This window comes from Diabrotica undecimpunctata, chromosome 6 (genome assembly GCF_040954645.1).
Source record: "Diabrotica undecimpunctata isolate CICGRU chromosome 6, icDiaUnde3, whole genome shotgun sequence".
NCBI lineage: Eukaryota > Metazoa > Arthropoda > Insecta > Coleoptera > Chrysomelidae > Diabrotica > Diabrotica undecimpunctata.
The window spans coordinates 114873389-114897206 of NC_092808.1; the positions used below are offsets into that span (position 1 = coordinate 114873389).

The 23818-nt window shown below is 33.8% G+C and overlaps 1 protein-coding gene across 1 annotated transcript in view; it reads left to right on the forward strand.

Moving 5' to 3' along the window:
* The window catches only part of Ltn1 (E3 ubiquitin-protein ligase listerin), a 93833-nt gene that overhangs the window by 54983 nt on the left and 15032 nt on the right, over positions 1 to 23818 (forward strand). Inside the window, exons 12-17 of the mRNA XM_072535185.1 lie at positions 3780 to 4219; positions 8526 to 8703; positions 10725 to 10890; positions 15127 to 15475; positions 17868 to 18011; positions 22739 to 22872. Of these exons, the coding sequence (XP_072391286.1) occupies positions 3780 to 4219; positions 8526 to 8703; positions 10725 to 10890; positions 15127 to 15475; positions 17868 to 18011; positions 22739 to 22872 (1411 nt within the window). The remainder of the gene's footprint in view (positions 1 to 3779; positions 4220 to 8525; positions 8704 to 10724; positions 10891 to 15126; positions 15476 to 17867; positions 18012 to 22738; positions 22873 to 23818) is intronic.

A 23818-nucleotide genomic window follows, 5' to 3' on the forward strand; every position in this document is an offset into this window, starting at 1 on the left:
TTTTGTATTGTCAAAAAGAATGTATTAACAAAAATTTATATTTCTATTTACCGAACAGGATATCAACTTTTTCTACAAATATATGACCTATGTTTTGTTGATTAGGATTAAACTACATTCACTTTACAAATTCCCACCTGTAAATAAACGCACGTGAAAGCTAAACAGGGTCGTACTGAGGTGTATCATATGATTTTTAAAAATATTTACTTTTGAAACTATTAGTGTAAGAATTTCTTGAAATTTAATAATTTTGATCAAAATTTAATGTTCCATTGAAGAAAAATGTGCTAAAATAAAATATTCATTAACTGAGATATACATAACAAAGTGAACATTTTGAATAAAGTAGCATTGTCATAAGTTTATCAAAGCATAAAACCATACCATTTAAATTACTCAGAGCCTGAGGTGCTGCTGTCTTCGTCTGGATTTATTATTATGCTTTCGATATGGTTCTCTATTATATTGTCCAACTTCCACATTTTGGACTCAACTTATTGTGGAACGTGTTGCACACATTTCTGCTACGTAGTTGGACTAATATTATTTATTGCATCATAAAAAATATTTTTCATATCTGCAAATTTAAAAGTAGTGTTTTTGGCAGCTACATAATTTTTTACTTCTGCTCAGATGAGCTCAATCGGATTGGGCTCGCAATGGTATGGGGGCAGCCTTAACACTACTTTGTTTTGGTTTTTTGCCATCTCATGAATGATATATTTATTATATTGTCCCTTATGTTCCCTAACGATAGCCAGCAGTTGCACTTTTAACATGGAGTCTTCAAACCCTATATTTTTTTATTTCAGCCACCCTTGGATGTCAGCTTTTCTAGAAGCAGTAGTTTTTTGGAATGATAAGACGCGTTGTCCAATACGAAGATGGAGTTGTCTTCTAATCGGGGCAGTATATTTTTGAACCAATTTTCGAAAGATTTTCCGTCCATCTCTTCATAGTAGTTCCCACTTTTTTTTATTCAAACACCCTCAGCCCTTCTGGAACAAACCCATCTTTTCCTGAAAATGTTATCATTTTAAAACTTACTTGAAGTGAAAAAGCACATAAACATGTACCTGCAGGATTTTTTAACCTCGTAGAAAGTCCATCTAAAAACGCTTGTTTATAAGACGTTACCGAATTGTCGACCCATACTTTAGATTTGGTGTAACCAACGTTTAGCCAAGTCTCGTCTAAGTAGTAAATTTTGCGGTTTTTATTTCTGTAGGACTAAATTTTTCTCAGAAATATGGAGAAATATATCAGAAAATAATGGAGAAACAATATTAGTACCTGTTTTATCTGCTACTCGAATAGAAATCGCACTTTTCGACATTGTAGGGTTCTCCTGCATTTCCGTTTTAAATACATTTATAATCATTTCCTTCGTTTTAACGTCAAAATGTCCATTCACTGGTCTTTTTTTAGGTGGAGTGAGGGTTAAATCAATATCAAGGAGTTGACATTTTTGTTATTCTATTTATCTTCAATAACTTAATGTACTTAGTTGATTGAGAGAATGTCAAAATAGCCTAGGGAAAAATAATATGTATTGTAACAAAACCAGCATCATCGAAAATATCGGTAAAGTTATGAAACTGCATTCTGTATACGTTTTCAAGTCCAGAAATATTCCATTCACTCACGATAAAACCTCCCCAAAGAACCGCTTGGATTGACATGACATTTGGCATACACATAGCTAACATGTTAAATAAAAAAAGGTATATTGTGCCGATGTGCGTTTTTGCCCTAGGGGTGAGTTTCACTCATTCTCAGGGGTGAAAAAACATACTTTCAAAATAAGTCAGGGATTGGATAAACTGACAAATTAGAAGCAACCTTTGTTCTATAGAGTTTTTTCACTGAGTCAATACATTTCGAGTTATTTGCGAGTGAATATGTTCATTTTTCAACAACAAAAAAAACAAGGTTTTTAGACGGTTTTTGCAAATAACTCAAAAAGTAAGTATTTTATCGAAAAAATATTCTTAGCAAAAATATTACTTATAAAATAGCAAAAAAAATGGTGTACGTATAAAGCCAGAAGCACATTTGTAGCTAATGAAAAGTAGGTTCTTATTCGTCAAATTCCAAATCGAATATTTCAACGTGAAAGAATAAAAAAAAACAAGCACTTTCCCCGACAGCGAGTTTTCCCCGAAAAGTGCTTCATTTTTTTGATATTTCTCGTTGAAATATTCGATTTGAAATTTGAATCACTTTTCATTAGCTACAACTCTGCTTTTACTGAGTCTACAGACTTCATATAAGTATAAGTACATCATATTTTTCAACTTTTTATAAGCTATATTTTTGCTAAGAATATGTTTTTCGATAAAATATTTACTTTTTGAGCTATTTGCGGAAAACCGTCTTAAAACATGTTTTTTTTTATTAAAAAAATGATCATATTTACTCGCAAATAACTCGATAAGTATTGACTTTGTGCAAAAACTGTATAAAATAAAAGGTAAGAAGGAAAGTATCCAACAGGGCAGAATGGAAGAACATTGTTAAGCAGGCCAAGACTCACAAAGGGTTGTAGCGCCATTAGAAGAAGAAGGACTTAATTTGAACGCATGTTTTTTCACACCCGAGAAGGGGTGAAACTCACCCCCATGGCAAAAGCACACATCGGCACAATATCACTTTTTTTCTTTGCCGTTAGCTATGTATATGCCAAATTTCATGTTAATCCAAGCGGTTCTTTAATATTTACGGCAAAACCCGTAAATAAATGGACTAATAAGGAAATACAACTTTTCGAAACATCAATAAATAAACAGACTGACAAGTTTGGACCTGTAAAAGGGGAATCCGTCTGGCTTAAGGCAATCAAATATATTAATAGCCTCTTGACGAATGAGAGGGCGAATATCAACACGTGCGTTTGTTTACAGTTGGGAATTGGCTGAACGAATGTACTTTACTGTAGTATGTTACTGTCGGGTTGCCTATAAATGACATAAAAATATGTAAGGTTAGCTCCTTTGTCAGTTTGCTGTAGTCTAAACGCAGTGTGACAGTGAACAGTCCTTGCAGGGGATATAAAGGGACAATAAAGTATGAATTCAAATACCAAAACTGGATTTCAGGTTATTCTGGATAATAACTATATGTGATCATTCAAACTCGGCTACTTATTTTCCACTTAAAACCATGTCGGCTTACTTAGCCATCAGGACGCTGTTATCAAATCTCATGAAACAGAAGAAAATTATCTTCTCACCACATACATGGAATTACGGGAAACTTCGCCGGTATTTCAAACCTCTTACGAATACGATGTTTACTCGCCCCTCGCCCAGTCCCTCCATTGCTCTTCTTGACTATGCTGCTAGCTATGCCCATCTTCCTCGTGTCAAAATCGTACATTCTCGTATCAGATTTTACATCATGGCCAATAGGGTCCCTCTTCTGCGACGCCTTGGAAATGAAATTAGTCCCCAACGTGCCCATATTCAAATTTTTTGTGGAAACTGATTTAAATTAAAACGTTATTAGGTTAGATCAAATTCGCAAACTACGTTGCTAATTTTTGTTTTCAGCCGATTCGGCAAAAACCTTGAGAAGCCAACAGCTTTAGGTCGCTGTCACGCCATCAGTCAGGGGCGTATCAAATAAATTTTTATATATTTAATATTCGTAATTTAAGGAAACAATTTTGCTACAAGTTAACTATGAAATTAACGAACGGCTTAGAAACCGATTATTTAATCATGAATTAACAATGCTTACTTTTTAACTTTTGTGCTATTGCTTTTATCTTTTAGACGCTGTATTTTGATTCCATTGTGCATTTCTACGTATTAACAGAAATGAAAATGAAGTCCACATTAAACAATACCGATAAGTTGTTTAGATCAAATCTTAAAAGGATTATAAAAGAAAATACCAGAAAATACGGTTGGCAGTGGCCTGCAGTGGCTTATCTTCTGTATTCAGAATTATTACCCGAAGATCTACAAAGTGTTTATAAAGAATTTGTACAGGATGCGTCAAAAACGGATATCTCTTATGAGTTACATTTGACTCAAGTTCTTAGTCAGAATATTAATTATGATTTCGTTCACAATAAAGCCGATGCGATTGATAATATTGTCTCGTTGCGTAGTTTAATTCGGTGTGACGACATTGACGTTCAAATAGCTGAGGTATTTACGCAAATGGAAAAAATTAGAAGCAAGAATGTGCCACAGTTCCTGTATAATACGTAAGTAAATTAGTTTTAATATGTAATTAAGCTGTAAGTTTTAAGTTCATGGTCAGTATCCGGTTGTTACATTTTTTCCGGGCTTATAATCAACGTTCATCCGCTGTCGGGAAGAACGCCGTGACCGTTGCTGAATCTTTAAGCCCAAAAACAATGTAGAATTACATCGCGATACTTTTTACTCATTGAGTGTTACGTAGTAGTTCAAGTGTAGTACTTTAAATGCTCAAAAATGGTTTATTCTAATACGCCTTTACAGATATCAGTTATGTATTATGTAAATTTCGTTATATGAAGGTTGATCCCTTTGCGCCTCCAGACACCTATAAATCAAAACAAGTATCTATTATCATTGTAACCTGTTATGTCTAGAAAATTATTAGTCTCAAGGCGTTAGATCATATCTACAGCAGACGTTCGAATTCAAGAGAGTAACGTATCGGTATCAAAATGGATCGGGTCCAGCAACGAGCCTACTTGCGTTTAAATAGATGACTGCAACGGAAATTCATAAAGATTTGGTAGATACATTAGGGGAATCTACGGTACATATGGCAAACTGAGAAAATGGTGTCGTGAGTTTAAATATGTTAGACAGTCCTATACAGACGAACATGCGTGTGGAGCGTCCAGAACCGTTATTACAAAAAAGAATATTAAAAAGGTCCATGATCTTGTGTTGCACTATGGACGTGTGACTATTTAGTATTTAGACAAATAATTGAAGATTATGGTTTCTCATACCATGTGGAACGAGGTGTACACTAAAACTTTTGCAGAAATAGTAGAAGGAAAACATTGTATGCTTCGACCACCTTATCTGGCGTCTTAAAACGTGTACCGCGTAGTTTCTTTTTGATTCTCGGGAAGGCAAAGAAATCACATGGTACAAATTCAAAACTGTAACCAGGATTGTCCATCAAATCGATGTAGCTTTGAAGTACTCGGATGTTATACGAGACATTGTACTCATACAAGAGAATGTGACGATCCTTCCCATCTCTTTCCACTCCTCTTGCCACACCAAAATGGACCTCTCCCTTTCTTTTTTTAAACGTTCTGTTGCTATGTCTTCATTTCTTCTCTCGTATATTCTTCCTCTTTCCTTCACTAGTACGTGTATCGAAATAGACCCGGCGATAACTCCAAGCGCCTCGGTACAGACGGTTCTGTATGCACATGCCACCCTCAATAGACTCTTCCTATCTGCTCGGGTGAGCTGCTTTCTGTACGCCTTTGTTAAAACTGCAGTACACCAGAGACTCGCAGCGTAGAGGACGATTGACGCGGCGGATCTTACCGCAGCTCTTTGAATCACCGCTTTTACGTGCTCCTCCACCTTCCGTTTTGACTCAGGGTCACACCTAAATACCTTACGCATTTCTTTGGTACCACTCTCTTTCCTGCACATTTGCATGTTATCCCGTCTCTTTTCCCTGGTCCCTTGAGAACTATAGCCTCGGCCTTACTCGCAGCCAGTTATAGGTCATGCATTTTCATCCATTCCTTGATTTAATCGCATGTACGCTGTGCATCAAAAATAAGGTCCCCGCTGTCCCGAGCCACTACCAGCATAGCGAGGTCGTCCGCAAATGCGAAAGGAGTTACACCCTCTCCGTGTTGTTGGCTCACAACTCCTTCATATGCCAATACCACAGCGTGGGCCCTAGGACCGACCCCTGCGGCACTCCAGCCGTCATGTCAACCACCACTCCTTTTTCTACCACAATTTTCCTCTCTGAGACAGATAGTCCAAGACCAATATTATGACATATGGATGTCAAACCTGGACCCTAACTAATGTAAATATGAACAAACCAGCCACAATGGAAAGGGCAATGTTAGGTATATGACTGTGAGGTAGAAAGAGGAACAACTGAGTAAGATCAAAAACAAAAGTAGAGGATATCACAACAAAAATTGCCAAAATTAAATGAAGCTTCGCAGGTCACACTGCTAGACAAAAACACCACGTTGAAAGGTCACAATACCACATTGGAGACCCTACAAAGATAGACGATCAAAAGGGAGACCCCAGATGGAAATGGGTAGATGACATCAAAAAAATAGCCGGAATAAATTTGCTAGTACGTTGCTCAGGATAGAGGTCGATGGAAGGAGTTGGAAGAGACCTATGTTTAAAAATGGTCGACAGAAGGGTAAGAAAAAGTGGATCTGTAGTGGAACAAAAAGGATCAGCTCTCTTACATTGAATCATTATCAAGTCATCGGATCTTGATATAATTGCTAAATTATCCTAAAAGTTGACATTATTTTCTGTGCATCTATCTTCAGACATCGGCTGTCATCATGATAATATATCGTGGAACCTTTTTTCTTCAGCATTTAAACTGCGACGTTTTCTCTGAATAATGAATCGCATTCTTTTTCTTTAGTTGTGTTTAGCAGTTACCTATCTCTATTCATCATTCTAAGCATCTCTACGTTGGAAGTGTGATTCGTCCACGATATCTTCAGAATTCGACAATTTATTCCAACCTATTTATCGACGTAGCTCTTTAACTCCAGGTCTTCTGGTGAACAAGGACAAGGACCATAAGACTATAAGTCCAATCCATCAATTATAAAATTTTTCATTTAAACACTTTCCAACGAATTCGGCATTAAGGGCAGGTGCTCCATTTTGTTGAAATAAAAATGTATTCCTCTCGGCTAAACATTTCTCATCAAAAATGTTATTCAATTTGTTTTTAAGGTACCCATACATCCGACAGCAGTTATTTTATCATTTATCATCAAATATATGATAAACTAATTTATTAGGCTTGACAAAACACTAACGTTAAAACCGAATCTCCCTTACCTTCAGATCCCCTAAAATAAGTGAGGATTTCAGTCATTCTAGTTCATTGTGTCAGTTAAATATTCCTGCACTAGATATGCAAACTTCGTCGCTAAATATTATCTTTACTATTACCTATACCTTTTATATAACCTACTTTACGAAATGAACATTTTTACAAGCTGTAACAATATGTTATTTTAGATAAAAAAAAATTTAATTTACGGAAATCTAAACGTCAACATAAACTTATTTTAAAGTAAAATTAAGGCTTATTCCCAATACAAATTAGTAAATTATATTGTCACAAAAACTAGCTTCAGAGCAATAATAAAAAAAGAATTATTTTGGAAAAAAAAATATAAATGGAAACGAAAAAGGTAATAAAATACAGTGTGTTCTATTTCGTGCTATTTTTTTTTATAATATGGAATCAATTTTAAAAATAATAATCCACTTTGAACCAACAATAAGCAGTTAGTATTTACTTTACTTTCAGGTTAGGTAAGTACTGATTTTATTTTTGCTAAATAAAACTGTCAAGAGATTAATATCCTCATAATAAAATGTTAAAATGTGGTACCATTGTTGCGAGTGTTTTATTTTTAAGTGTCTATAAATAAACATGACGTCAACTATAAACATTTTATTTGCATAGTAGCTTCAAAAACTGAAAAGAGATATATAACATGTTATATCATGTGAAAGAGAATTAAAAATTTAAACGAAAAATGTCAAAATATATGGGGTGTCCCATATAAAGTTGGTATTATATTTCCTTATTGAGACCCCCTAAACAAAATGTCTCGTGCGCCACTAAACTCTTCCATAATATATCTATCAAAAATTCCAATGAAGTTTTTAAAAAATTTTCTTAATAAAGAAGATATTTAACCCTGTCGTTTTCGACATTTTTCAATAATCGCCCTGTATCTAGCTAATGTGGCGAGCTATTGATGATTTCATTGGGCAATGGTTACTTTAACAAAATATTAGTCATGACATCTTAACTACTTTTTTTCTATCTTCTCTAGTTCTCAGTATACCCTGCAAAACATACCAATTTGGGACACCCTGTACAACCGGTAAAAAGTAAAATTCGTGTAACCTTCTGGCTAACGTCTAGTGTTAGGGTATTCAGGTCGCGCAGGCGCCCTTAACATAACTTAATGATCAATTACAGAGCTGGGACCGACGGCTTTACGAACCTTCCTAAGCACGGTGGCGGCTCAATTAAATGAGAAATTTAAAAATTTCTGTTGTCAATTCTAGCGAACCTGGGACCTCTAATTTATTAGCTACTGAGCTATAGCCTCCATTACCGGTGGTATGCATATTAACACTGTATACTAACACTTCTTGTCTCTGCTTCATCGTGTTATGGTGTAAACGAACGAATGGTAATACCTAAAATAATAATTATTTACAGTAGAATATAAGAATTTAAGTTTATTTGGTAAAAATGGAAATACATTTTATATTATATTTCTATTTATTTTTCAGTCGTGATATAAGTTGGCAAGACTGTCAAGAAATTGTTGAGGTTATTAGATTGTGTGCAGCTATGATGGAACATAAATTTAACACACTTAGCCAAAGACATTGGGATTTTGCCGTTTTGTCCCTAGTGTCATGGGCATCAAATTGCCTAAAATTCAAAGATTTTTATGATTCACTTCAGGTATAGTATTAAAGATTTTATTGTAGTGTTCAAATATTCTTTAGAGAATCTCTTAGAAAAGGATAAGATATATATTTTTTTTCAAAAATATTTAATAAATATTAAAACTATAAGAAAAATTCAAATTTAATAACAATATATTTATTATTAAAATTCTTTAGCTTACTAAAGAGAGAAAACTGAGACTTTTAAACAATCATTTGAAAATTTGTGTTCAAACATAAATTTTTGTGTTATACTTCCTGAATATATTTGTAACACAAACAACAATCGTGAATGTATTGTATAGTGTTAAAATGAATCAAATAGGAGCAAATCTAATAATACTATGACATTTTATGTTTCTTTATTTGACGGTGACTAGAAAGCGTCCGATTGCCTCCCCTCATTAAATTTCGTCATAAGTTTATATTTTGGCTTATATATATATATATATATATATATATATATATATATATATATATATATATATATATATATATATACATATTGTTTAAATTTTATTTCAGGGTTTTCTTTGAGTTCTGAAATACCTTAGTGTAAAAATATGCAACAGGAGTGAGTACAAGAAAAATAAAAGAAATGTTAAATAAAAATTATTCAAATATATTAATCAAATATGGAAATCGCTATGCCCTACTCTGACAAATTTGAAGAAAAAAAAAACTGCGGAGTCCAAATTTATTCCACCTGAATTATTTTCGTATACTAACTTTTTGAGGTTATAAACAATTAAACAAACTTTATAAAATTTTATTGACGATTCCGTTTCAAAATTTCTCTGTGTGAGATTGTTTAAAATGATGCCATGGATTCTCATGTAGAATTATTTTTTGCTACGTTACCATTGATTACATTTTGGCTAAATATTTAAGCAAAAAAATATTTACATGCAGTTTATTAACATAATAGAACTGCATCTGTTACATCCTTGAAACATATCGCCAAACCATATTTTTCTCTTAATACGGTCCCAATATGTCGTTATAATACACAGTGCATCCCTGTGACATGGTTCCTTGTCATATATTTATTTTTAAAAGTATTTTCTATAAAAAGGATCGAAAAATAGTACGTTAAATGTCTCACAAATCTCCCAACTTGTTTTCAATCTACACCTTCAACTCCAGGCTATTTTTTATATATTTGAATCGTCTGTTAATTTAGGTAAATCTCGAGAAAACACTGAATCGCCACAAAAACAACTGTGTATCTGTTTCTCTTTAACAGATTTCAACGGCCAGTCGTAAAATATCTTTTATTACCTTTTAATATGTAACTGTAAGCCATAAATCACTCACTTGTATTTTTTCTCGTTCTAAAAGTTTTAAACAGTTGATTATAAAAAGGGTTTTGTGGCTTGTTCGCTCGATGTCGCTCTGATGAATCCTGTTAGGAGGAAATACATATAAGCGAATATACAGAGGCATTATACGGGAAATCAAATCTTAACTGTCTTTCTTTTATTTCGATATACTCTTTATGAGTACAAGAAACCAATTCGCCAAGGATTTTTGCTTAGATGAGGAGATATGTTGTGGAATACAATGTTTAGATTCCCCATTTTCTCTCTTTACATCGTTTAGCATCGTTTGTTTTGACTTGCAATTCTTAGAAGGCACAGATTAAAGCAAAAATCTGGATTGGGATTTCGTCAATAGAAATCTTCGGATATCTACTTTCGTACATATTATACACTTTAAAGTAGAGAACTTTAAAATGATCTTGTTAATATTTAATCTAATAATATATATAATATAATAAGTGCATTCCAGAAACTTTATTAATTTAATTTTTTTAATTAACCATATTGTAATCTTAGGGTTATATAAAGATACAAGATTACAACAGGATACGTAACTTTGTATTGAAATAAAGCTACCCAAGAGCGATTCTCCGCACGAAAACAGTCTAATCGATTTGCAAACTATTCAAAGAGTCGTACAAATATTATCTTTTGGAAGGAACATCATATCCATGGATATTCATTAAATATTTTGAATTTACAAATCCTGTTTTAGTACCAAGCAATACTCTGTTCGGTGGTCAGTTTATACGTCAATACAGATAACAAGATTAAAGAATTAAAACAAAAGGATGTATCAAGCAGTTTTGTTGACGAATGGCAAGATGTTTTGGTGGAAAGTATACATTCCGATTTATTACAAACATGGCTGTATCTCGCTGGTAAGTAATATTATAAATGATTAACCCATTAATGCCCAAAATTAAATAAAATCAAAACTTAAGAATGAAACAAAGAGAACTCGTTTGTAATAGCAATGTGTAAGATTTACGTTTTTTATCTGTAACTGTCTATGATGTATGATATATTATACGCTGGGCAATGAAGGAAGGACACAATATTTTATAAAACATTAATTTATATTAATTTTTTTACAGTTTTTTACAACTGGTGATATTTAACGAAATATTGCTCGGGATGAAGTCCTACATTACATTTAAGCACCGATATTTGGTGCACTTGCCACATTTGCCACACCTTCGTTGTTTTTCAATTTTATCCACCAAATGATCCACATTATCCAAACAAATTTCCTCAGCAACATGTTTTAAGGATTTTGACTATTGTCTAATTCAAGCAAAATTTGAATATCGTCCAATACCGTACCCAATACAATTTTTAAATCGAATTCTAATCCTATACAAATCTCTTAGCTTATCGAATAAGTCTACACCACCCATTGCCTTGTTATACATTTGCTCAACGTTTGATTGGAGAACCACTATAATTTTTCTATCTTTTATGGACCATCTGTTACAGCTTCATATGGTAAATATTTCTGAAATTGAAATATTAGTTGCCATAGTAACTTCATTATTATCACTCTAGCGAACAAGAGTGAGCTTATGTTCTTCGCTATGTAGAGGGTGGGAAGTTCCACGAATTTTTTTTATTTCTTTTAGCGGGGCTCTTTCAATCCTGTCTTTTCTAATTGTGCCGATACAGTGTATCTTTTAATCCCTCAGCCTTGTCAGTAAAGGTAAAGTTGTAAAAAAAATATTAATTTAGATAACAGATTCCTGTGGTAAAATGCCTATAAACAGTTTTTCTGCTACGGAACTTCCTAACGAGTTACCCTGTAATTTATCTCCACTTCCAGTGTAGGGATGAAATTTTACAAGGTAACCTTTACTGGTCGCAATGCACCAGAATGTATCCGTAACGGATGGGTTTTCCCCGAATAAACTTGTAGCATTTTAAATCACTTTGTATGTATTAAAACACCGAAAAAGTATTTCAATCCTTTTTGCGTCACCGATATTTATAATGAAACACATTTTAAAGTGTGTTTATATTTCACAGATGCGTATTTCTTAGGTATTCTTTGATCGAGAGCCACTTTAGGATATTTTGCGCGTCAATTAAACAGAAATATCCCCATTTATGTTTTGTTTATACCGAGTTGGGCGAATGAATTTTAAAGATAATTACATTACTCTCAGTGGAGCCTCTGTCGAAGGCAGTTGGTTTAGGTGTTGGTCCTAATTTTTCTTCAAATTCGTAATGTTTTTTCGTTTTTCGTCTTTTATTATGGGAAAATGTGTAATATAGTAGCAGTGTTAAGTTTTATGGGAAGTGAAGTTAAGATTTGGAAGAGATTTTATAGAGAGCAGACTTGGCGTGTTTAGTCTGGATTAACCGGCAAATTTGTTGTAAAAAAAAAGTGAATTATACTCGACTGTAATGTGTCAGTTTTTATAAGAGTAGTCACTGTTTTTGTTTCGGCCGTCTCTCATTTGAGGGATTTGTAAAACGGCGTTTCCAACAACTTAGAAGGATACCCACATGCATGGGCGACGCTTAAGAATAGACAAGGTAGACATTGTCTACCCAAATAGAAAAATCCCCAGAATATTTTTAGAAATGTCTTTAAAAATAATTAATATTAGCCAAATATACTAAAATCCTGCACTATTATTACAGAAAAATTAAAATTAAACTGAACAAATTCTAAACCTAGGACGAAAAATCTTTAGCGATTGGAGCCTATATAAAGACAATACCATATTTGTCTATTAAACGCAGGGATGTCTCACAGTCCGACAGAGTCCGACATATACCGACGATGGCGAAATTTATGTCCCGAAGAGACAGTTTCTGATTTGTCTAGCACAACGGACCAACTTAAATCCTTGATATATGTCGCGCGGGTTTTCAACAATACTTATTTGATTTATTGGAGAATGCTTTAATGCTATGACGACTTGTGGAAATCTTATTTAATTTTTTTAACTTCTCTCAGACAGGTGATTTAAGAGCGTTCAATAGATCTATGATCTATTTTCTTTTTTAAAAAGTTTAACATGGATTCAGTTAATTTCGACCCCGTCGTGTTGTTAAAAGAGAATTTGTTTTCGGCGCTTAACTTAGAAGATAAAATTAAATTGAAAAGTAGTCAAAAACGACCTAAATTAAGTTTATCACAAAAAGATGGAAAAACAACAAGACATTTCAATCATAAATGGTACGAGAAGTTTACATGGCTTTGCGGCAGCGAAACTGAAAATAAATTATATTGTTTTTCTTGTCTGTTTTTTGGAGACGATTCATCTTGGACTAGAAGTCGAATAGATACTATAAAAAAATTTGTGGACAAAGCTAGCAAACACGCTACCTCAAAAAAACATATTTCGTCGCAAGAAATGTTCCATTTGTTGGGAAAAGTTCGAATAGATCATGCAATTAACCACAGAAAAAAATTGATACTCAACGTCACAACGAGCGTGTTGTTAAAAATCACAAAATTGTCAGTCGTTTAATAGATGTAATTCGTTTTTTGGCTTGTCAAGAATTAGCTTTTCGAGAACATGATGAAACTGGTACTTCAAAAAATAAAGGTTAGTAGAAGTTACTAAATTTTAATCACATTACTATTGCGAAAATATATTTTATTATAAAAAACTCTAGAATTTTCATGAACTATAAATTTAATATATTGGAATCGGTGGAATGTACCTATTATCAGACAGAAATTTTTTAAAGAATTGCAAGAAGCGGACTTTATATCTGTTCAGGCTGATGAAACAAGTGATGTATCCTGCAAATCCCAGTTGAGTGTAATATTAAGGTATGTGTACAAAAAAGACATATGTGAAAGATTTATGGGATTTTATGACGTGTCTAGTGATAAACCAGCAAATGGTCTTGCAGAAAAAATTATTCACGTTTTACATTCCAACGAGATAAAAAATGATAAATTAATATGCCAAACATAGCGCTAGTGTAATGTCGGGCGCCAAAGGTAACGTTCAAACTAAAATTAAAGAAACCTGCCCTCGTGCCATTTTTATTCATTGTTATGCACACCAATTAATTTTAGTTCTACTCTATGGTTAAAAAAAAATTAAGGATGTTAAACTTTTTATTTGTAACTTATCCGCTTTTCATACATTTTTTAGTAGATCTCCGTTAAGAATGGCAGAACTCCGTAAAATGGGGTTTGATTTGCCACGTACTGTTGGAACTAGATGGAATTTTCATTCAAGATCGGTTTTTACAATTGACAAATATTATCAAAAATTACTGGATGTCACAGAAATAATTATAGAATCAGACAAATTTGACCCAGAGAGTACCAACTTAGCAATTGCTATTAAAAATATTTTATTAAATCCTAAATTTGTGCTTATGTTACGTCTTTTTTACAAAATTTTTATTTTCACAGACCACCTCTATTTGATTTTACAGTCAAAAATTTCTGGTGATGTAGGCTTATGTATCGAAAAAATACATAAAATGACACAAAATATTAAAAATCTGAAAAATGACAATACAATTGAAATATACCTAAATGAGTGCACCAATATACTTCGAACAATTATTGATGTTGACACAGTAAAAAATTTTAAAAGAAGAGGTTCTTCCAATTTAAGTTACTTGAGTTATATTCATAAGTAGATGCTAGTATATTGGATATTTCTTCTGGACCTTTATAAATAGTGTTATTTTGAGTTAGAAAGTTGATTCAGTTATGGGGTTTTGATCTAGACATTATGTTCAGTTTTTTCCATATAGTTGTTATAGGAGTTGAACTATGTATTGAGGAAGTTTATTTTTTGTTTTAAAAAATGTGTCCATGTTTTTGTTGTGTTTACTTGTTTATGAAAATAAAATATTTAAAAAATATTCTGTTTTATTTTCCTCACTCCTGAAATAAGGATTACTCCTTTAAAATTGTCTACCCAAAATTTTTCATCAAGTTTCGCCACTGCCCACATGCTTCCATGGTGTTTGAGTTTTTAAGAAGCCTATAGCAAAATATAGTATAAAGCTCATCGCTAGTCTATAGTACCGCTTATTGTTCCACTTTTTTTTTTGATGGATCGTTATAATCCAGCAATCTGATTTTATTGGTATGTTTTCATATTTGTATTCTACCTTGTATTTTAAATTTGCAGATAAATTTAAAGACAAGAAGGATATTATGAAATATATACCCCTGATACAAGAACTATCGAAGCTCCTTGATAACATAAACTGTGATACAATATTTAAACTAAGTGAATCGACATTACCAAAATGGACAAAATTCTTAAAACAAGGTTGTGTCTTGTTGGTAAACTCACAACCGAACTTGCAGTCGTGGGGATATAAAATGTTGTTAGTTTTGGTACCTGGTTTGGTTAAAATTGATAATGAAGCTGTCATTACCAATACTCCGCATCACAATGGCCTGATTTTCGAGCAGTTTAAGGAAAAATTGGTGGAAACGCACGAAATTATTAATAGCATGCTCATGGGTTTCAAGTAAGTATTGGTGTAAATAATTTGTAACCTCTTAATCCAAAACTTAATACAATCATAGTAAAAAACTGACAGAAAGCAACAGGGTAATGGTATTAACTTACCAGCTTTACTTAACAAGTATTTATGTATTCAGAAACTCAGTGTCATTCGGGTGATACCGATATTAATTCTCTTTATACACATATTTAGCACATAGATCTTCACTACGCATCTACCGCCAAGTCTCCTTTAGTATTTCCCTCCTACTCATTGTAAGAACTTGCAACTCCCCGATTTTTCGTATCAGGTAACTATTTTCCGGCTTGAACGTACCCTAAACATCTTAATCTACCGATCTCATTATCATAATCCAGCCTCAAAAGTCCTCTGGTGAACATTGGCCTCTTCCTCATGTTTCCAACCCCATCTATCTTGCGCCGCTTTCATCCAGTTTTTATTTAGCCTTTTTAAATCGTCAGTCCATCGTGTACGTGGTCGACCGACGCTTCTCTTGTCTTTCCTTGGTCCCCATTCTTGGTTCATTGCTTATCTGCCATTCTAGATATATCCTTTCGATGACGTCAGTCACCTTGGTTCTTCTCTTAATCTGTTCGTTTTTAATTTTGCCCCTCAGAGTTATTCCTAACATGAATCGCTCCATTCTTCTTTGTGTGGCACTCAGTTTGTTAGTCGATTCTTTTGTGTTAAGGTAAGTGTTTCCACTCTATATGTCAAAACTAAGCGGATGCCCTGCCAATCATAATTTCATGTCCTAGGTATTTATATTTATCTACGGGTTCTATTTCTTGCCCACCAATACTGATGTTCTGGTTGGGTACCAAATTTGTCATTAATTTTGTTTACAAGATGTTTACATTTAAACTTACATTTTCTGTAGCCACAACGAGTTCCTGTATCATCTCTCTGGCCATTCCTAGATCCTTAGTTATTATGACTATATCATCGGTGAAACGTAAGTACATTTACGTCTTTAAATAATCCTTTTTTGTTTGTTAAGAAATAGTTGATTTCGTCCCTCGTGTTTCCATTAGGGCTTTCCCATGTCCATCTTCTGTGTTTTTATTTTTACAGAAGCTGTTCATTTGATAGAGATTGTTTTTCTAGAGGAAAGTTGTTTGCCTCTATCATTTCTGCCTTTGGTTCCAAAATTCTCCAATATTATATCAGAGGGGTCTTTCTTAGTGCCTATTTTGGCGTTGAAATCGTCACCTATTATTAAAAAGTGACCAAGACGTTTGTTGAGTGCACAGGATATTTAATCGTAGAATATTTGCACTTTGTTTAGATTTGATTTATTGACACAATGCTGTTCGCTTTTTTTGGAATAAAGAAACTGACGCCTCCGACCGTCGATTTCTTTTCTCCTTTGTAGTGTCATAAATAGCCTGATGGGGTTGTGATAAGATTCTCTCCATTTTTTCTAACTTAATTTATACTCACAATATCCCAATTCACTTTTGAGAGCTCTTTCTCCATTTCCTAGAATCTTTCCTCGACAGAGAGTGACCGAGCATTATATATGGCGATTTTGAGGTGTCTCTTGTGTCGGAGGTGATATTTTTAACGCACTTTGAGTAGGGTTGGTTTTCAGTGGTTGAATTTTTAGTAATTAAGTACCATGCTTACCTTGCATGTTGGTGAGTATTGAGTATTCATATTTTTTTATTCCTACCCATTTACACACCGCTAATTCACCTGTACATTATTATGGGATGTATTATCTAACCGTTTCACGTACAATAAACTTATATGAGTAAAAAAGAGGACCAGAAGTTGGGTTTATACCTAGACTAGAATACGGCACATAAGTTGAAGATAAGCTGATCTTGAATATGTTGCCTGTACGAGTCCATTTCAAATAGGTAAAAAGAAATAAGATTAAGACTTACTCACAATCAATTTATTCTACCACCAACGACCGGTTTCGCATACTATAATTTGCTATGCATCTTTAGGTCCAGGGTACATGGAAAACTAAATGATAATCCTTGTATCGGCATCATTTAGTTTACCATGTACCGTTGACCTGAAGATGCATAGCAATTTATAGTATGCGAAACCGGTCGTTGGTGGTAGAATAAATTGATTGTAAGTCTTATTCTTTTTACCTATAAGCTGATCTGTTTATATCTAGTTGAACACTAAAGCAGATAAATATAAGTGAATGTGAATATGATCGACATATTTGACATGCAAATGTCTGTGTTGAGCAGCTTCTTATTATCAACCTAATGAAAATAGTCAACCAGGCTCTAAGTAAGTGAGCTCTAAGCTCAAGTGAGTAGTATCAACATTAAGTATTTCAGTGCGAGACAGTAATAGGTAATGGCCTGCCATATTGTTTATAAAAGAAAAATATAACGCGTTTTAGTATTTTATTTCATATTTTTAGGTTGGGTGAAGATAGTTGCAGAGTTGAACCGATGACAGATTCGTATACTTATTCTCTGGCATATCTACTTCTTTGGGATGTTCTTTTGACGCTGTGTGACAGTGCTAGCACTGAACTTCGTTTCCAGTATGCGGATTGGCTCAGGTATTTATTACAATTAACACAGCAGAAGTAAACGCCTTCGTACTAAATGTGAGGAATTTTTAATAATATATTCAAAAATTCAGAATGTATCTTCTGAGTTAATTAAAAATAAATCAGCGGTAATAAAAACGTTTAAAATGGAAAACAATTATTATAAAACAATAGCAGTATCTCAAGCTTAAAAAAAACTCAATTTTTTATTATCTTTGCTCTCGAATGTTTTATTTTTAAGAAATTACATTATTTATTAAGAAATGCATTTGCAAAGTAATGCAAAGTAATTTGTTTTATGAGAAAAGTTGTATAAATAACCAAACAATTGCTTTTATAGTGCTGGTTTTTTGTACATTCAATGCACGTTTAATAGAGGTATAAAATAACATGCAAAGAATATTTTTGTATGACTATCGGTTGAGTATATTTTAGTGAAAATACCATGCTCCATTTAGTGTCCTTCAAAAAAAAAAGAACAGATTATGTAATAATATTAGATTTGCTTTGCTCTGTGTTTGTTATATCCTGACCGTGAATTTAAAATAATATTTTTGTTTGAATTTCCTTGCATACTCCTTGAAAACTAATAATATTAGATTTGCTTCGCTCTGTGTTTGTTATCTCCTGACCGTGAATTTAAAATAATATTTTTGTTTGAATTTCCTTGCATACTCCTTGAAAACTTATACAACAATACATTGGCTTATGGGGCAGTCCTTACAGTCGGGATCCTGGCCTATACAGAAAAATGCATGCGGGTGTGGGGTAATGCTGTACTTTAGTTGAATTGGTGGTGTGTTGGCTAAATCGTGCAGGATATGATGCTGATAGAAAAGGCATTCAAGCATCAAATGTCCGAAAATCTTTTCAGGTCATAAAAATGAAAAGACCTTCTCCAATGTAATTTAATAAAAATTATACTGAAATAATAGCATGTTCTGAGGTAAAATGTTCCGGAGCAAACTGAGCCTTCGTTGGGATTTCCGGGTGAGGACTATTTCAGGGGGAGGGAGAACATCATTAGAGATAAGAAAAATTAGGATAGTTTCTTGGAATCTTCGAACTCTTACAGGTAAGAGTGTGGAGTTAGTAGATGCGCTTAAAAGAGGAAGAGTACAAATTGATTGCATTTAAAAGATTACATGGAAAAGACAAGGGCGACAGAACTAGGTGAGTGATACAAATTGTGGGGTATGTAGGGAAAAGTAACACTAGGAATGCAGTTGGTGTAGTTACTGATAGTAAAATGAAAGGTAACGTAGTAGATGTTGTAAGAACGAGTGATAGAATAATGCCAGTAAAATTTGTAATTGATAAAGGAGTGTTGAGTGTGGAATGTACCGTGGCGGCATTTTACGAGTACCATCACTTTAACGGGTTATAACTTTTTACTCCTCGGTATATACCATCTATAAAATGGATCATAAAATTTAGATCTTCGTTTATAATCTGTTCAATATTCAGCCCTTAATGTTAATAAATAATGGAAATATGATTTTAAGAAAAAAATGCTATCTTGTTTCCTATTGGTTATAGGTTTTGTCTTTTTTTGGAAATTTTGTCTTTTTACCAGTTTTTCATTGAGTCTACTTACGAGCGTTTGACATAAAAATGTCGATAGTTATTATAAATGTTTATAAGCTAAAAAGTCAGCCTTTTTTCAAACTGATTATTAATAACAAATTTAATGAAATATTTTATGTACCTTAAGTTTTATTTATTTATCGTATGGCATTTGACACATTTACATTTAAATTTACATATATTTTGTATAAAACATTACATATATGTTTACAAACAAACATCTAACTTATTTATATATTCTATCGACACGGGAGTCGCCATTAGGAAATCAGATAGTTTGGGGTTGTCCGCAGTCACACGTAGTTTTGGTGGTGGAATGTGGCTCAGTACTGGGAGCCATTGCGTAGGGGTGGATTTGATAACACCAGCAATCACTCTCATTGTGTTGTTCAATTTGGCATCTACTTTGTGTATATGTGGGCTGTTAAGCCAGGCTGAAGAGCAGTATTCCGCAGTTGAGAAGACAAGGCGCAGGGCATATGATCGCAAGGTGGAAGCCGATGCTCCCCATGTGTGCCGCGCAGCTTCTGAATGATGTTTCTGGATTTAAGTTTTTCCGCTGTTTTTGACAGATGTTCCTTGAAATATAGAGTTCTGTCAAGAGTCACCCCAAGGTACTTTGGTGTTATATTGTAGGCGAATGTGCTGTTTTCGAATTGAATGTTCAGTGTTCTTCCTGCAAGCTTGTTATTTAGATGAAAACTGAAAACCTCTGTTTTGGTAGCGTTTGGTTGGAGCCTCCATTTACGGAAATACTTTCCCACTGTGTGTAAGTCTGCCGTAAGGATTTCTTCTGTTTGTTCAAATGACTAACACCTTGTTGCAAAGACCCAGTCGTCGGCGTAACCAAACTTCCTTGATCTGGTTTCTGGTATATCAGCGATGTACAGGCTAAAGAGAAGAGGAGCTAGGACAGATCCCTGAGGCAGTCCATTCTTCAGTTTTCTTGAGGTGCTGATGTCGGTTCCCATGACTACTTGAATTATTCGAGCTTGAACTGTTGATTATTCGAGCGGTGGATTTACAGGAGATTGTACGGAGGAGTTTGTATATCATGCCCTTTCTCCAGACTATATCGTAGGCCGCTGATAGGTCTATGAATGCGACTGCAGTTTTAAGTTTTCTCTGGAACTCTACCTCAATAAATGTTGTAAGTGAAAGAACCTGATCTGCGCAGCTTCTTTTCGATCGGAAACCTGCCTGATCAACCAGTATTGATTCAAGTAGCTTTGGACTAATTCTGTTATAGATAAGTCTTTCTAGTAGGTTGAACGTTGCCGATAGCAGGGCTATTGGTCTGTAGTTCTTAGGGTTGTTATTATTTGGTTTCGCTGGTTTTAATATGACAATGGTCTTTGAGCGTTTGAGTTCCTGTGGTATGGTACCGGTCTTCATATCTGTGAAAAAGTGGGCCATCCATTCTCTCGGAATGGAATTCGGGATGAATATTGTCAAAACCTGAGGCTTTACCTGGCTTTACATCCTTGAGAGCTATAGTGACTTATTCGAAAGTGAAAGGGCGAGAGTATTCGCTTTCTGCAGATTGGAATTTTAAAGTTTTGAGCTCTCGTTTTACCTTGATTGTGTGTGGCTTATCTTTCGGGGCCCTAAATGTCGATACCAGATGTGAGGCAATAGTGTTTGGGTTAATTGTTGTTTTTTTCCTTGTTATGGGAGTTCAGCTTCATAATTTTCTTAGTAGTGTCCATGCTTGCCTACTTGATATTTTAAAATTAAGACTTTCTACAGTTTCCGTCCATTTTTGTTGTCTTGCTGCATCTAGGCTATGGAGCAGTTCATCGGCTAATTCTTGATCGCCGCTTTCCAGGACATTTTGATACAATTCTTCGCTGTTATTGGGACCAACCAGGAATGTATTCTTTTCGGTAGCCTCTTGGTATATGATTTTTGGCCGTGCTCATTACGGCTCCAACGAATCTTTTGTAATTTCTGATGATAGGGGGTATCCAGTCTAGAGTCTTGTCCAGTTCCGCAGAAAAGCTACCCCAAATGGCTTTCTTTAGATTCCAACGTGGGCGAGGGATGGATGTGATTATAGGAATCTGGGTTTCTGCCTCTAAGATCACTGGGTGGTGTTGGCTGGGTGGGAAGTCGTTAATTACTTTTCTAGAGACTGCTAGAGGTTGCCCGTTTTTATTAGTAAAGACAAAACATAGATCCGGATTGTACTCCTTCTTCTATGCTGCTGACATGAATGTAGGTCGGTCTTTAGCGTCGAACATTAGTGATAGGTGTTCGTCCTCCGCCCATTTTACTAGTGCATTCCCATTACTGTTGCATTGTTTATATTTGCACCGCTCATGGTGACTGTTGTAGTCCCCCACGTATATTGACGGGTGCGGATGTGTGTCGATGACTTGAGCTGGCCAGGATATAGCCGGTGGTTTGTAGGTGTTAGTAACGGTGATGCTTCCAATTTTTACAAAAACATTGTGAATTTCATCATCAGTACACGTGGAAACAAGGACGGCGTTTTCTATGTTCTGTTTAACGTACGTTGCTGTGCCGTATAATCGATGGTACATAGCACCCAGTAGTTCGAAGCCAGGTATTTTTTCCCTTTTTCGCAGTTTTTCTTCCGTTTCGCAGTTTGTTTCCTGTAGAGCGACCTTACAATATAAAATTCCTTAAAAATGAACCCTTATAGAATAGTTTAAATAATTGCTGTCCGGAATAAACAAATATCTGAAATGAATAGCTAAAAACAAAGTTAATAACATTTATAAATTACTGCAAAATTAAGGGTTTTTGCAGCTATGTTGGTTACTTGTATATTATTTTATTTTAATTTAGAAACTCGGAAATTTAAGGAATTTTTAAGATCTACAATTTTTATTTGAACTATTTTTCTCTAAACTGCGTTTTATAGGCAAAAAATGATTTTTTAACATTGTTTAAAACAAAAACAAAGCAAAATCAACTGTACGTCTTCACGGATTTTTTTATCAGCTATTCCTCACATGCCTTTTAGAACCTTTAAATATCTGTATAAGATTTTTACTTAAAATCAATGACTTTTTCCAAGATAGACTGGTGTAGTATAGTTATTATCCATTCTGTTAGTTCGACTGCTCTTCTACATTGATGTACATACGAATTAAGTATATTAATCCCCGACATATTTTTAGGAATGAAAATTTATTGAACACTTTTTTAAACAATCTGTTTAAATTAATGCCAACCGAAGTTTTACATTATGGTGAAGGGAAATCGAAATGCATTATGGACAATTTTGTAAAGAAACCTCAAATGAGCGCAAAAGGTTTGTGTTTTAAATATCTATGTATAAAAATGTATAAAATGTATAAAAAGTATTTTTTTTTATATTGTGAACAAACTGATCATAAATTTTTAACTGCGGCTTATAAAAATAAATATGAGATTTCTTCGGATGTTATCCATTCATTATGCTGTCTGTTGAAAGGTTCCACATATAGGTTTAAATTTATATCAACGCTGCAATAGCGTTTAATAATTTTTCGTTGCCCTTTAATTGTGAATATTGCGTATTATCCTTTTAAAAACTGAAAACTTAGTTTTTCGAAAAACTTCTAATGCACATCCAAAAAAAAATTGCTAAAATATCAAAGGATTCTTCTTATTTATGCCGACATTTCTTAGTCTCTAGATATAGTTTTTAGCTGCTTATTTTATTAGAATTGGGACATATGTATGTAATAAAAAAAATGAAAATTGAGAAATGGAATGAAAACTGAATTGTCATTTGTCACTGAAGTTGTATATATGAAAAATGTGTTGAATATAACACCAATTTACAACTTGTATATTGATTTCAAACAGGCGTTTGATGGAGTAGATAGAAAAAAAATGCTAAAAGAACTATCCAAGTTAAGAATACCGAAAAAGTTAGTTAAACTTGAAATTATGAGATTATAATAAATTATAATCCAAATAAAGAGGATTGAGGTGTTTTTCTGGAACAAGTAAAATTATTTATACTATGTGTTTTCAAACCTCCTAAAATATATGTCTCATCCAAAGATTGGGAAAATTTATTTAGCCAAATTAAAGGTAGAGTTTTAATTGGTGGCGACTTTATTAGTCATCATTGTAGAAGGAGTTCCGTATAGGATAGTGCACAAGGTAATATTCTAGATGACGCTTTAGACAATACTAATCTAATTTTACTCAAAGATATTACTTTGGTGGATTCCAAACCATAGTGAGAATATATGGAGTTAGAATAG